At 40.3% G+C, this 14,585-nt stretch overlaps 1 protein-coding gene across 1 annotated transcript in view; it reads right to left on the bottom strand.

Annotated features, from left to right (window-relative positions):
* Nucleotides 1-458: 458 nt before the first annotated feature.
* The window catches only part of LOC110487364 (uncharacterized), a 102,551-nt gene continuing 88,424 nt past the window's right edge, over nt 459-14,585 (bottom strand). Inside the window, exon 2 of the mRNA XM_090194338.1 lies at nt 459-640. Within this exon, the coding sequence (XP_090050464.1) occupies nt 459-640 (182 nt within the window). The remainder of the gene's footprint in view (nt 641-14,585) is intronic.

Below are 14,585 nucleotides of genomic sequence, written 5' to 3'. Positions count from 1 at the left end.
AACAAGTTCTAATTTACAACTGTGACCTGGCCAAGATAAAGCAAAGCAGTGCGACAAAAACAACACAGAGTTACACATGAGATAAACAAAAGTACAGTCAGTAACACAACAAATCTACATACAGTGTTTGCAAATGGAGTTTAGGCAATAAATAGGCCTTAGTGGCGAAATAATTGCAATTAAACACTGGAGTGATGAATGTGCAAGTAGAGATACTGGGGTGCAAAGGAGCAAAAATAAATAACAATACGGGGATGAGGTAGTTGGGTGTGGCTATTTACAGATGGGCTGTGTAGAGGTGCAATGATCTGTAAGCTGCTCTGACAGCTGATGCTTAAAGTTAGTGAGGGATATATATATATATATATATATATATATATGAACCCAATGACCGACCAATCAAAAGACTCTTGGTCCTTCTTAGCATGAAAACCAGTATCAATCCCATGTCAAAGGATTCAACTACTGAAAACAGAAACAAACAAATGGATCAACCAGATCAATCCCACTTTTCCAGCCTGCTGAAGGCGTGGTTGAGCAGTAAACACCACCCCCGGCTCTACCAGGGGCTTGAGGTGGTCTCCCACAGCTCTGATTATGTCATGTTCTTTGGCCTTGCCGTTCCATTTCTTGACTGCCCCTGCAACACAGAAACACATTTAGTCATATTATATAAAACATTCAAAGTAATGGATATGGAGCATCTATGGCCTCAGTTACACTTGGCAACTAAATGTGACTTCTGAATATGCATAAGCAATGTAAAGAGATGGGGTGAATGAGTGTGGAAAAGTACATTTTACACAAATTACCTTCATAATATCAATGAACAAATGTGTGTGCCTGAGAGGAAATTAACGTTCATACAGCCAAAAGGGGTGAGAAATTACACCAATATCAGTGGGCAATTCGCACTAATGTAAATAAACATAGATGGAATATATTACCTTTTGCTGACGCAATGAACTACGAAGGGGACATACGTATTTACCATCTAAACCATGTGTGACCTCTCACCTCTCTGGCTGTAGAAGTGTTCTTCCTAACCAGTCCCTCAACAGCTCTCTGACTGAGCTCCACCCTCACTGGGTCTTCAGAGGAGAGGAACACTGAGGAGGGATGGAAGGATGAATGGATCAGTCAGTCAATAAAGTGTAGAGCTGCTGTCTATGCTGTCTGACAAAATCACTATTTTAGTAGTTTATTAAAGGAAATAAGGCTTTATGACTGCTGAATACCAACTATCAATCACTTAGATCATGTATTTTCATGTAGAGATAAATCCTTGGGACGTCCCTAACCCATTGAGGTTGACATTTAAAAGGGTTAAAGAAGGGTTTAGGGTAGGGATGTCCCAAGGAACCCGGATAGCATTGACCATGTGCATTCTTCTCTCTTTTACATATCAGGTTCTGACTTCTGAACTTGAAAATATTAAATATCCTTATTTATGTCACTGTTTGAGAGAGGGGAATGTAGAACGTTTACATTCTGTCAGAATGTGTTATTGTTGGACGTCAGGGATCCTATGGAAGGAGAAGGGCCACAGTCTGGAACAAGTCAACAGGACAGCTGTGAGGTATTGAGGACAAGGGCCACAGTCTGGAACAAGTCAACAAGACAACCGTGAGGTGGGAAGGAGAAGGGCCACAGTCTGGTACAAGTCAACAGGACAGCCGTGAGGTGGGACGCAGAAGGGCCACAGTCTGGTACAAGTCAACAGGACAGCCGTGAGGTGGGAGGAGAAGGGCCACAGTCTGGTACAAGTCAACAGGACAGCTGTGAGGTGGGAGGAGAAGGGCCACAGTCTGTTACAAGTCAACAGGACAGCTGTGAGGTGGGAGGAGAAGCGCCACAGTCTGGAACAAGTCAACAGGACAGCCGTGAGGTGGGAGGAGAAGGGCCACAGTCTGGTACAAGTCAACAGGACAGCCGTGAGGTGAGGAGGAGGGAGGAATTTAGGCTGAGGTCAGATGAAGTGAGGAAGAACTGATGTGACTAAAATTCTGCCTAGCAACAGAGGCGTAAGGAGGAGACTCAGCATGAAGGGTTAAATACGAGTAAGGAGGAGACTCAGCATAAAGGGTTAAATACCAGTAAGGAGGAGACTCAGCATAAAGGGTTAAATACCAGTAAGGAGGAGACTCAGCATAAAGGGTTAAATACCAGTAAGGAGGAGACTCAGCATAAAGGGTTAAATACCAGTAAGGAGGAGACTCAGCATGAAGGGTTAAATACCAGTAAGGAGGAGACTCAGCATAAAGGGTTAAATACCAGTAAGGAGGAGACTCAGCATAAAGGGTTAAATAGCAGTAAGGAGGAGACTCAGCATAAAGGGTTAAATACCAGTAAGGAGGAGACTCAGCATAAAGGGTTAAATACCAGTAAGGAGGAGACTCAGCATGAAGGGTTAAATACCAGTAAGGAGGAGACTCAGCATAAATGGTTAAATATCAGCGCTTGTGTGAATATGTATTGGTCTTATGCAGCTGTGACTCAGTGGGTGAATAAACTTGGTTTGAGCTTTTTTACCGTCTGAGTTTTTACTCTTTATTTAGAACTTAACAGGTGTAAAAGAAACACAGACAAGACAAGTAAGTGAGCAGTGGATTATGGTCATTGAAGTTAATTACAATGTTTTATGCGCTAAACTAAATAGAATATTGACCTGTTGGAAACTACAACTCCCTACTATATCACACAGTTCAGGCTGGTCTGATTTATCTCCAGACTAGCTCTAGAAACACCTTCTGGGCAGACAGGTCAAAGACGCTTGCTTGGCCCAATTCAGGGAACCATTGATCTACTTCAGAGGAACTGTGTCTACAGTGATTTCCTGTTGTTTTGACACCTGACTGGAAGACTAGAATAACTAGCTGTTGCTACAGAACGAGACGACCAATCCACAGTTAGTCTGTGTCTCGTTCTCCACACACGGACACATACAAAGATCACGTGTTTTCTATCTGCACAAGATATACTATATAACGCTTCTGAACTCCTTGTGTCATCGAGCTCTCTGCCTTCCACCTCAGAGTGTACGGCTGACCTGCTACATTATTGCAATTCTTATCAAATAAAGGTTGATTGTATGAAGAAATAACAAAGTCTCTCCTGATTGGTTAGAATTTCCACCACAATGTGCAGTAGGCTTTTTCAATACCAACAATGATAAGACCAGACTCATAGTACAGAATGAATGACTGACTGCCCAGATCAACATCAGTTCACCGTCTCATCTCACACTGTATTGGAGCAGCAGCAGCTGACTTGATCATTTATGCTAATCAGCATGTTTGAATCTGAGAGTAAATAGAGCCGACTACAACTCTAAAAATGAAGGGTTCAACTGGAGTTGTTCTCAGATGCCCTAAGAACCGTGGGGTTCTTGGTCAATGAAAAACAGTCCCAAAAGGTTCTTCAAAGAAGTTGTTAGAAGGTGGGTTCATCGAGGAACCTCCGTTGTTGCTGGACTTCTTCCGGGAACTTCACAATTACAACTGAAAACGATGGTGACAAGTTTGGATGCGACAACAAGTTAAAAAGGTTAAGTTGGGTTGATGTTTGGCTCTGAATATGTCTCGAAATAATTTATATATAATAATATAACACACGAATAATGAATAACGAAGACAATGACGGTTTTCTGTGAATATCTTCCATAACGTTACTATAGTTAATTACCGTAAATATTAGAAAGCCGGGTTTGACCGTCGGATTTGTATGAGCTACAGTACAGTACCGTTATCTAGCTAGATAACGTTATGTCCTAACTAGGCACAACTAGGTTTGGATTATTTCCCTGAACTATATTCTTTCTCATATATTGTATATCGTTTCCATAAAGCCAACATGGCTTTACACTCATTAATGTAAGTTTCCAATCTAGAGCAGTTCTCACTTTTGTGATAACGAACTAGCTAACGTTAACTAACTAACTAACTAACTAACTAAGGACGGTGACCTGTCCAGACGAGATGTTACAACGAACTGAATCGTCAATGAATCGTCTTCCTCTTTAAATAGCCTGCTACAGCATGCAATACTGTAGCGACCCGTACAGACAGCTGTGTGTTATGTGTTAGGCTAGTAGGTGGTTGTGTTGTTCTTACCAGTTGCCAGTGTTCGCGGGGTCCGACATGCCAATCAACCTGCTATCTGCCAATCACGGGAATGCCTGGAATGTTCTGATGCCGGGCATCCTGGTGGTTGGCGGAGTGGCGTGGAGGGGGGTTGGGCAGGGGGATGGAGCATTGGAAGTTTAAAGATCAGGATGAGCCTTTGTTCTCTCTCTTTCGTCTGGGCTTCGCAAGAGAAGGTCACGATTAGCTTGTGGGTTATCTTTCATTTATTTGGCGTGGGCTACGGCCAAACAGTAGCCTGTGTAAAGTTGGTTTAATAAACCGTCAATTCGTAAACTCAATCCTCTGTCTGGACAATTGTTCCTTTATGATCTAGTCAGGTCATTACAATACTATTAACTCACAATGGGCATAACGTTACATGTACAATACTATCCCATTTTGGAAATATTACATGTACAATACTGTCCCATTTTGGGAACGTTACATGTACAATACTATCCCATTTTGGAAACGTTACATGTACAATACTATCCCATTTTGGAAACGTTACATGTACAATACTATCCCATTTTGGAAACGTTACATGGACAATTACTATCCCATTTTTAAAACGTTACATGTACAATACTTTCCCATTTTGGAAACGTTACATGTACAATACTATCCCATTTTGGAAACGTTACATGTACGCCCCCTTGTGGAGGGAAATTAATATCTTCGATGGAAGCTGTAGATGGGATTCAAATGCATAATGGTATTAATACAGTGTCTAGACTACGTCTTTTGTATAAATGCCCTTCAGAATCATAACACAGTATTGCCACGCAGCAAAATATTGCAAATAATCTTTCAAGTCAGCCTGAGAAAATATTGAACAATTTGTGTACAAAAATATCTTGAAATGTGATATTAGGCCTGTATGGCAGTACTGTTACTGTATGGCAGTACTGTATTGGCTAATGCTTTCTTCAATATGTTCTTCTATTTTGCATTACATTGTATGTCGATGCCATTTATCTTTCAATATTTATTTAATATATATATATGTTATAATGCTTGTAAGACTATTCTTTGACACATTCTCTCTTCCTTTGAAATTCTTATAGGACAGAACATGGACACAATGCAATTGGGATCAAGAAGAAATTACAGATATGTTGTAGGACAGCTGCATTTGAAGTGTACATTTAACCTACAAAACAGTCCAAACAAACTGAAATCTATTAGCATACAAATGTGTGCAAATGATCTTTTCAGATCTTCTCAGAAATGAATCAAGTCCATGGAATGGATATAGACAAAAAGAGAATTCAAGGACTTGCAGGCCATCATCCTGCTATTTTGACAGTCCCTGAAGGTATTTGCTCTTATTCCTTCCCTTTCTCTAATGTATTTTGTAATTAAATTAGCAAGTGTAGTAAGATCATTGCTTTACTTTACTAGGACTGGAGACCACAGCAGTGATCCTGCTCTTGCCCAACCTCTTCAATGAGGACCCGAGTGGCCTTTATATCCGTGACGAGGTATGCTTATGCACAAATCATCTGTTTCTTCATAAACATAGGTGTGCATGCTTATATAAAACTACAGCTGAACATCTGTTATGTTCTTTGTTAATTGTTTGTGTATTCATCTTCTCTAACTTTTGTTGACACTGATTTCACCGCTCTTCACTCCTTTACTGCACATCGGCGGAAATCCATTTCACCGAGAGTGAAATCCCGCTGGCCTTTGATGGGGAGAACATCCACACCCTCGAGGACGTCCCCATGGGACTTGGGGCTCTGCTAGGGCTGGATTTTTTATTTTCCATTAAATTTCCCAAAAATGTCAGAAAAACACTTATGTTGTTAAGTTACTGTGTTCTGGGAATAAGAGAAGTTGGGGTGAAGTTACCAGGGCCGGTCATAAAGATGGCAAACTTCCTAACATAACTAAGGGGATGCGATATACACACTAAAGCTGAAAAATCTGTATTTAGGATCAAGTCTACGATGTTGTTAGTTTACCTATGAGTCTGTTGTTTTTATTGTACATCAATAGATGTTTTTTTTATGTCATGGAAAGCACCATACAAAGTAAATGTATTATTTATTATGGTCTGACATGTCTGCAGAAATGTTGCAATTTTGTAATGTGTTTTTTTTTGTAATTTTTTTTGAAAATATTAATTCACATTTGTGGTGCCACTAAAAAAACAGTGAATAATTTAAATCAATATTGTTATTAAAATATGTTTTTATAATGGAGGGAGGGTGGACAGGGAGTTCAAAAAATGAACCCCAAAAGGTTCTTAGAGGAATCATGATAAGGGGTTCTTCAAATAACTTTTAGGGGTTCCCACAAAAGGTTCTTTGAATAACATTTAAGGGTTCCCCCACAGTTTAAATTTGAAGAACCCCTACAGGATACTACAGGAACCTTTAGTTTTTAGATTGTATATTGATAAAAGTCACCTTGTCTGAGAGACATTTACATAGTTATACACAGCCCAATTTGGGATGACTATTATGGGGTGAAATAGCGACCACAACAGACAGACCTGATATCGCCCATATTTCGACGTCGTTGGACGTCACGTGCCGAGTGGAAATGACCAAAGTCATTCTATTTAGTTCCACTTTGGAGTACATTTTTACACGATAATAAATGTTTCTGATGCCACATCGCCCGTTTTCAAAGGGAGGCGTTGGTTTTTAGGGGCAGTCTCTTTTTAGCTTTTTGTCAAAGTATTTTCTCAACTGCGATACCAACTCCATTCAGCAGATGGCGATGTGCGTCTTTCATGTGATTCTGCAAATGACGTATAATCTAGTGGACGGGACGCTTCTTCAACATCAACAGTTAGTCAGCCACCTTGGTTCACTCTATCTTTATGGGAAAAGGTTTATTCAATAAATATAGTGTAACCGATGTGAAATGGCTAGCTAGTTAGCGTTTAAATCGTTGACGTCACTCGCTCTGAGACCTTGAAGTAGTTGCTCTGCAAGGGCCGCGGCTTTTGTGGAGCGATGGGTAATGATGCCTTGAGGTTGGCTGTTGTCGATGTGTGCAGAGGGTCCCTGGTTCGAGCCCAGGTAGGGGTGAGGAGAGGGACGGAAGCTATACTGTTACGATAGCAACTCCTCTCATACTGTGAACCCCCCACACACATTTTCAGGCCTTAAGGACAGTTTTATTGGAGTACCCAGACGGAGAAAATCCAGTAAGCGTTTTATAGTTTCATCCTTAGGGTAACTTACCCTAAAGTAGATACACTCCCATCAGTTTCTGAGACAACTGCCCAGACTTTGTAGACTGTTTAATAATGCTTAAACATCATATTTATCAAATTATCCATGAAAGATGCCAACTCAAAAGCCTACGTTCATCTACATATAGGTTGTTTTAATTGTATCTAATTATAATCTCAGTATTACTTTATCAAATCTCTAGTAATCACTACACACACATACAATTCATCATATTTTCATATATTCACAGTGTCCATATAAAACGTAAGAAATTGAGTTACTCACGACAACCATTCCATTTGCTTTTCCAAGGACTCTCCATAGCTACAAAGCAGCTCTCCAAACTCCCAGCGGAACCAAAAATACACTTTTCTTTCCGGACAATGACCATGGGATCGTCAACGGTTCTCTAACCTCCCAGAGACCACAGCAAAATCAAGCCTCCCAGGAACTATAGACCTTCCGCTGCTTTCTAAAATATCATCCCGCTTATTATCCAAATTTCAATCATCTGATTAAGCATATTTCTATATGTTACTATCAAACGTCAGATTAAGACTCATTTCCATATTTCCACAACTCTCATATCACAGTCACACAATGCTATTCCCAAACAGACCTAATCAATTAGTTGTTTTTCAACAATATTTTAACCTGCAGGAATATTTTCACAATTCTAGCTCATGGTTAGTTCCTAGGATAATGCAACTCATACATTTACACTCAGAGCCTCCTGGGCCCTGTTTATACCTCCACGCAGGAGTACACACTCAGAGCCTCCTGTCTGGGCCCTGTTTACACCTCCAAAAAAAAAGTGAGTGAAACAAGTGGTCACACAGGAATACACATTCAGAGCCTACTAATTGGGCCCTGTTTACACCTCCAAGGTGCCCCCTCACACAGGAATACACACTCAGAGCCTACGAGGCTTTAAAAAAAACTCCACTTGATTCACTCACTTTTTTTAACTACGTTCGAGATGTGGTATCCACTCGGCTTGCTGCCTCTCAGATCAAAGGTGGGTCCATCTGCTCCGTTCCCGAAGTGTGGTCTCCCTAAGAATCCAAGTTTGAGGGATCCCTCGTGCACCATTTACCCAGGTCGTCAGGAGCGGTCACCAAGTCAAGATTCACATCCCCGTCGCCAAATGAGGTGGTTAATTTCTTTAATATCAAATGAGGAGAAACAAACTTATCACACAAGTCAGAGTTATTCTTAAACTAAATGTTTATTCACTTATTAATAAGGAGGCAGGTCAATACAACGCACATACATAAAGAGAATCAATTGAGTGCTCTACGATAATGATGGCTGGTCGACCCATGGGACAAAAGTACAAAGGCCAAAAGTACAGCCAAGATAGTCTCCTTTCAACTTACATGACAAACAATAGATGTATAGAACGGGTCACAAGGTTAAAGGGGAAGGTGTTACAGGCTTTGGTTTGTCCATTTATGTTTTGAGGTTGGACATTTGCATGTATTGCTCGTTAGCTCGTTAGCACATAGGAGGCACTGATTGGTGTCACCTCGTTAGTCAGTATGTGTTACACCTGTGCTGGGTTTTCCATCTCGTTGGGAAGGTGTTTCACCTGAGCTGGCCCAGTGCTCCAGTTGTGTTGATAGATGTGACAAATCAACACCTTTAGTTGCGCTACCGTTTTGGTTTGCTTCCTGTTTTTAAGTTTGTTGTGGGTTTTTCTTTTGTTTGCCTTTTCTTGGGCAGATTTAGTGGATCTCATGGTGGGTGTCTTTTATGTCCCAGTTGTTGTTACTAGTCAACTTTCAGTGGACACTGTGAGAGTAAAATTTGCAAGATTATGTCATTATACTTTTATTGCATCAATTGGTTGTTTTATGCAACATAATAGAGGGTTCTTAGACCTATTGTGTCTGTGTTCTACTGAGGATGGGCTTCTGGGAGAAAACATTGACAGGAGATTTACAATGTCTTTTGGGTGATAAAACCTTAGTAGACCGAATTCCAGGATTTGAGTTAATGTTTCTGTTCTATATGGTACCAGGGAGAGATGACCCCAGGGCCAGACCCTGGTCTCTACACAAAGAGTACTGTTTTTACAGCAGATACTGTCTGCTGAGAATTATAAGTATTTTTCATACAAATCTTAAAACAACAAATATATCCTATATTTTTGTTGGACAGGTTTGCTTACTACCAACAGAAAACAACTTCCATTTCACATTATAATCTATAATGATTCACCTTCTACAATATTAACATGGTGTCTACGGGCTGTCAACAATTAAAAGCAAGAAAAAACATTTCTAAATAATATTAAATCATTTTATTTTTATATCATTTTTCTTACTGTAGAATCCTAAAACTCCCATGTTCCTAAAACTCACTAGCTTCTTGAACTCTCTTCCAAAAATGTACAGGCTTCGAGAACTCTGGTCCCCTTGGAACGAGCCCAAACGAAACTCCTCTCCAATACAGAAAAACATGCAATGAATTGTGATCCATGGTAATGCACTGGCTAAACGCAAAACACATTTTTGACTGCCCACCCTTGAGACAATCAGCAACCAAGTTGTCCTTACCACGGACATGTCTGATTTCAAGAGGAAACTACTGCAATATCCGTAGTAACTTTCCACCTCACTGCGGAGCTTCTCTCTCTTTTCAGGGTTCACTTGATAGGCATGTTGTTGGATCTGGGCCCAGTCCCTAATGTCAGGCTCTAGTACATTTGGGTTGGCACATCTGATAATTAACCCTGATATTATAAAAGCAGGGCAACAACGTCAATATACAGTGGGGCAAAAAAGTATTTAGTCAGCCACCAATTGTGCAAGTTCTCCCACTTAAAAAGATGAGAGGCCTGTAATTGTCATCATAGGTACACTTCAACTATGACAGACAAAATGATTAAAAAAAAATCCAGAAAATCACATTGTAGGATTTTGAATGAATTTATTTGCAAATTATTGTGGAAAATAAGTATTTGGTCAATAACAAAAGTTTATCTCAATACTTTGTTATATACCCTTTGTTGGCAATGACAGAGGTCAAAAGTCTTCACAAGGTTTTCACACACTGTTGCTGGTATTTTGGCCCATTTCTCCATGCAGATCTCCTCTAGAGCAGTGATGTTTTGGGGCTGTTGCTGGGCAACACGGACTTTCAACTCCGTCCAAAGATTTTCTATGGGGTTGAGATCTGGAGACTGGCTAGGCCACTCCAGGACCTTGAAATGCTTCTTACGAAGCCACTCCTTCGTTGCCCGGGCGGTGTGTTTGGGATCATTGTCATGCTGAAAGACCCAGCCACGTTTCATCTTCAATGCCCTTGCTGATGGAAGGAGGTTTTCACTCAAAATCTCACGATACATGGCCCCATTCATGGCCCCCGTTCCTTTACACGGATCAGTCGTCCTGGTCCCTTTGCAGAAAAACAGCCCCAAAGCATGATGTTTCCACCCCCATGCTTCACAATAGGTATGGTGTTCTTTGGATGCAACTCAGCATTCTTTGTCCTCCAAACACAACGAGTTGAGTTTTTACCAAAAAGTTATATTTTGGTTTCATCTGACCATATGACATTCTCCCAATCTTATTCTGGATCATCCAAATGCTCTCTAGCAAACTTCAGACGGGCCTGGACATGTACTGGCTTAAGCAGGGGGACACGTCTGGCACTGCAGGATTTGAGTCCCTGGCGGCGTAGTGTGTTACTGATGGTAGGCTTTGTTACCTTGGTCCCAGCTCTCTGCAGGTCATTCACTAGGTCCCCCGTTTGGTTCTGGGATTTTTTTCTCACCGTTCTTGTGATCATTTTGACCCCACGGGGTGAGATCTTGCGTGGAGCCCCAGATCGAGGGAGATTATCAGTGGTCATGTATGTCTTCCATTTCCTAATAATTGCTCCCACAGTTGATTTCTTCAAACCAAGCTGCTTACCTATTGCAGATTCAGTCTTCCCAGCCTGGTGCAGGTCTACAATTTTGTTTCTGGTGTCCTTTGACAGCTCTTTGGTCTTGGCCATAGTGGAGTTTGGAGTGTGACTGTTTGAGGTTGTGGACAGGTGTCTTTTATACTGATAACAAGTTCAAACAAGTTCCATTAATACAGGTAACGAGTGGAGGAGAGAGGAGCCTCTTAAAGAAGAAATTAGAGGTCTGTGAGAGTCAGAAATCTTGCTTGTTTGTAGGTGACCAAATATTAATAATAAATCATTACAAATCCTACAATGTGATTTTCTGGAAAAAAAAATCTCATTTTGTCTGTCATAGTTTTAGTGTACCTATGATGAAAATTACAGGCCTCTCTCGTCTTTTTAAGTGGGAGAACTTGCACAATTGGTGGCTGACTAAATACTTTTTTGCCCCACTGTAATTGTACCCAAAATTGTCAGTTGGTTACATAAATAATTATGATTACTAAATGTTACATGAAATGTAAATGTGATATATCAAACCCAAATGTACACCCCTTTGCTAATATGTATTAGCAATAATTCACTAAATGGTCAGTCATTGAATAATAAAAAATGTATATTTTGTCAGGCTGAATGTTTGAAATATGAGTAGGTGATTTGAGTCATGCCTCTTCAGTATTGGAATAAAGACATTTAGCACTTGAATGTTGTAAATAAATACTGGAGTGATGTAGGATTGTTCATAAAATTGATTATAGATCCATTTATTATACTGCGACCATGTGTATAGGCTGCAAGTACGTTGAAATTAAATTGTTTTCTTTTCAACTTTCACTTTCAACTAAAACCAAACTTAAATTGTATGTTTTCAACTACATTTTGCTAGGTGGGATAGCCCAAATGTCACAGTTTTAACGTGTCCAAATCAATAGTCCAAATGCAGAAAAAGTTTGTGATAAATTGAAATCCTAAACATAAAATGTACTATCTACACAAACATCTGCCACAATAATCATATTACTTGTATTTACTAATACAAACACCTTATAAACTGCACAAGCACCAAAAACGCTATTGTTTTGACAATTTGCAATAAATCACTGATATCAATTAGGGGCGAAATCAGGTTGTACGTGATGTTGAAACTAACACAACTAAAAAAACACATGGAAATGGGAGATATCTTTCACCTCACTGGTTAGTGGACAACATGCAGAAGACAGTTAGCTACATTTTGGAGAGATGCATTTAAATGTAGGGGTCACTAAACAAAGGAACGCAACACTTATTTGTCATCACTCAACAAGATCATGTTGAAATCAACTGTGCCGAGAGGAGGGAGATGAGGTTGCACGTCCTGTTAAAACTAACAGCTCAAAAACCACACGGAATCTGGGAATAATGTGTACATCCCTGGTTAGAGGAGAATTTGTAGAAAACAAATCGCTACATTTTGAAGTGTTGCGTTTTGATTCAAGAGCGTCACCAACGTGGTAAGTGTAACGCAACTCATTTTTTGTTAGTCACTTTTTGTTAAATCTCATAAATAGTACTCTCTCAATTCAGAGCCTGGATTTTCCCCCTGAGGGTAATATCCATATCATGCTGAAATCAATTGATAAGGGGGCAAATGTTTAGGGTTCTACATTGTGACATAAAATACTCCCACTACAATGTTAAACCATTCTACATTGTGACATCATTAAAATACTCCTACTACAATGTGTTAATATTCTACATTGTGACATTAATTCATTGATATCATGAAACAACTCCATGAATTTTCTGATGTTTAGTCAGAGATCTTTTATCAGAGTATCTCTTCCTACATTGATTACAGCTATGAGATTTCTCTCCTGTGTGTGTTCTCTGGTGTATAGTTAGATAGCTGGATGTCGTAAAACTCTTCCCACATTGAGCACAGCTATAAGGTTTCTCTCCTGTGTGTGTTCTCTGGTGTGCTGTCAGGCAGCCAGATGTAACAAAACTCTTCCCACAGTGATCACAGCTATAAGGTTTATCTCCTGTGTGTGTTAGAATTAGTACAAATCTTTCCACATTCATCACAGCTATAAGATTTTTCTCCTGTGTGTGTTCTTTGGTGTGATATTAGGTGGGTTGACAGAGTAAAACTCTTCCCACAGTAAAAGCAGCAGTGAGGTTTCTCTCCCGTGTGATTTCTCAGGTGTATTTTAAGTTCTGATGAAGATTTTAAACATTTCCCACGATCACATCAGCAGTGAGATCTCTTCCTTGTGGATCTCCGCAGGTGTTTATTAAGGTGTTCTGATCCGGAGATACTCTTCTCTGCCCTTTCAGCATCATGATGTTGTTGAGGCTCCCCAGAGGATCCCCAGTAGTTCTGTCTCTCTCCTGTGTGAACAACAAAGTCAGACAGATGGTTGAAGGCCCACAACAGCAAAAATCCACTGTAAATGTGATGCCAACAGCGTAGCCATGATGTTGTACAACAATTGACACCTGTAATGAATGTTATGATTATTTGAAATTTGTCTTAAAATGAGCAAGAATAGTCATATTGTCTTGTTTTCATATTAGTAGTAACATCTAAGATTGTAGACTAGAAATAAGTTATTCATGTTGTTGAAACTCTAAGCACTGTGCCAGACGACTTTTGGTCTCCAATATAGGCTCCTTTCTGTGTTTGCTAAAATTGCGGCATGAGGGCGATAAACACACTATTTTATTGCAAAAACACCTCCCTGCTAATGAGGAAACCGATAGTTATGGATGTAGTAAATCTGCCTGGAGCAAAAATGGTGAGCAAAGATTTTAGTTTTTCACAATGTATTTTGAATGTGAATGGGGAAAACTCTGGGGAGTAACCTCAAATCAAATCAAATCAAATGTATTTATATAGCCCTTCGTACATCAACTGATATCTCAAAGTGCTGTACAGAAACCCAGCCTAAAACCCCAAACAGCAAGCAATGCAGGTGTAGAAGCACGGTGGCTAGGAAAAACTTCCTAGAAAGGCCAAAACCTAGGAAGAAACCTAGAGAGGAACCAGGCTATGTGGGGTGGCCAGTCCTCTTCAGGCTGTGCCGGGTGGAGATTATAACAGAACATGGCTAAGATGTTCAAATGTTCATAAATGACCAGCATGGTCGAATAATAATAAGGCAGAACAGTTGAAACTGGAGCAGCAGCACGGTCAGGTGGACTGGGGACAGCAAGGAGTCATCATGTCAGGTAGTCCTGGGGCATGGTCCTAGGGCTCAGGTCCTCCGAGAGAGAGAAAGAAAGAGAGAAGGAGAGAATTAGAGAACGCACACTTAGATTCACACAGGACACCGAATAGGACAGGAGAAGTACTCCAGATATAACAAACTGACCCCAGCCCCTCGAC

The sequence above is a fragment of the Oncorhynchus mykiss genome, chromosome 13 (assembly GCF_057628025.1).
Source record: "Oncorhynchus mykiss isolate SJ-2025 chromosome 13, ASM5762802v1, whole genome shotgun sequence".
Classification (NCBI taxonomy): domain Eukaryota; kingdom Metazoa; phylum Chordata; class Actinopteri; order Salmoniformes; family Salmonidae; genus Oncorhynchus; species Oncorhynchus mykiss.
The sequence above is the reverse complement of the archived record's forward strand: the minus strand, read 5'-3'. Positions and strand labels throughout refer to the sequence as shown.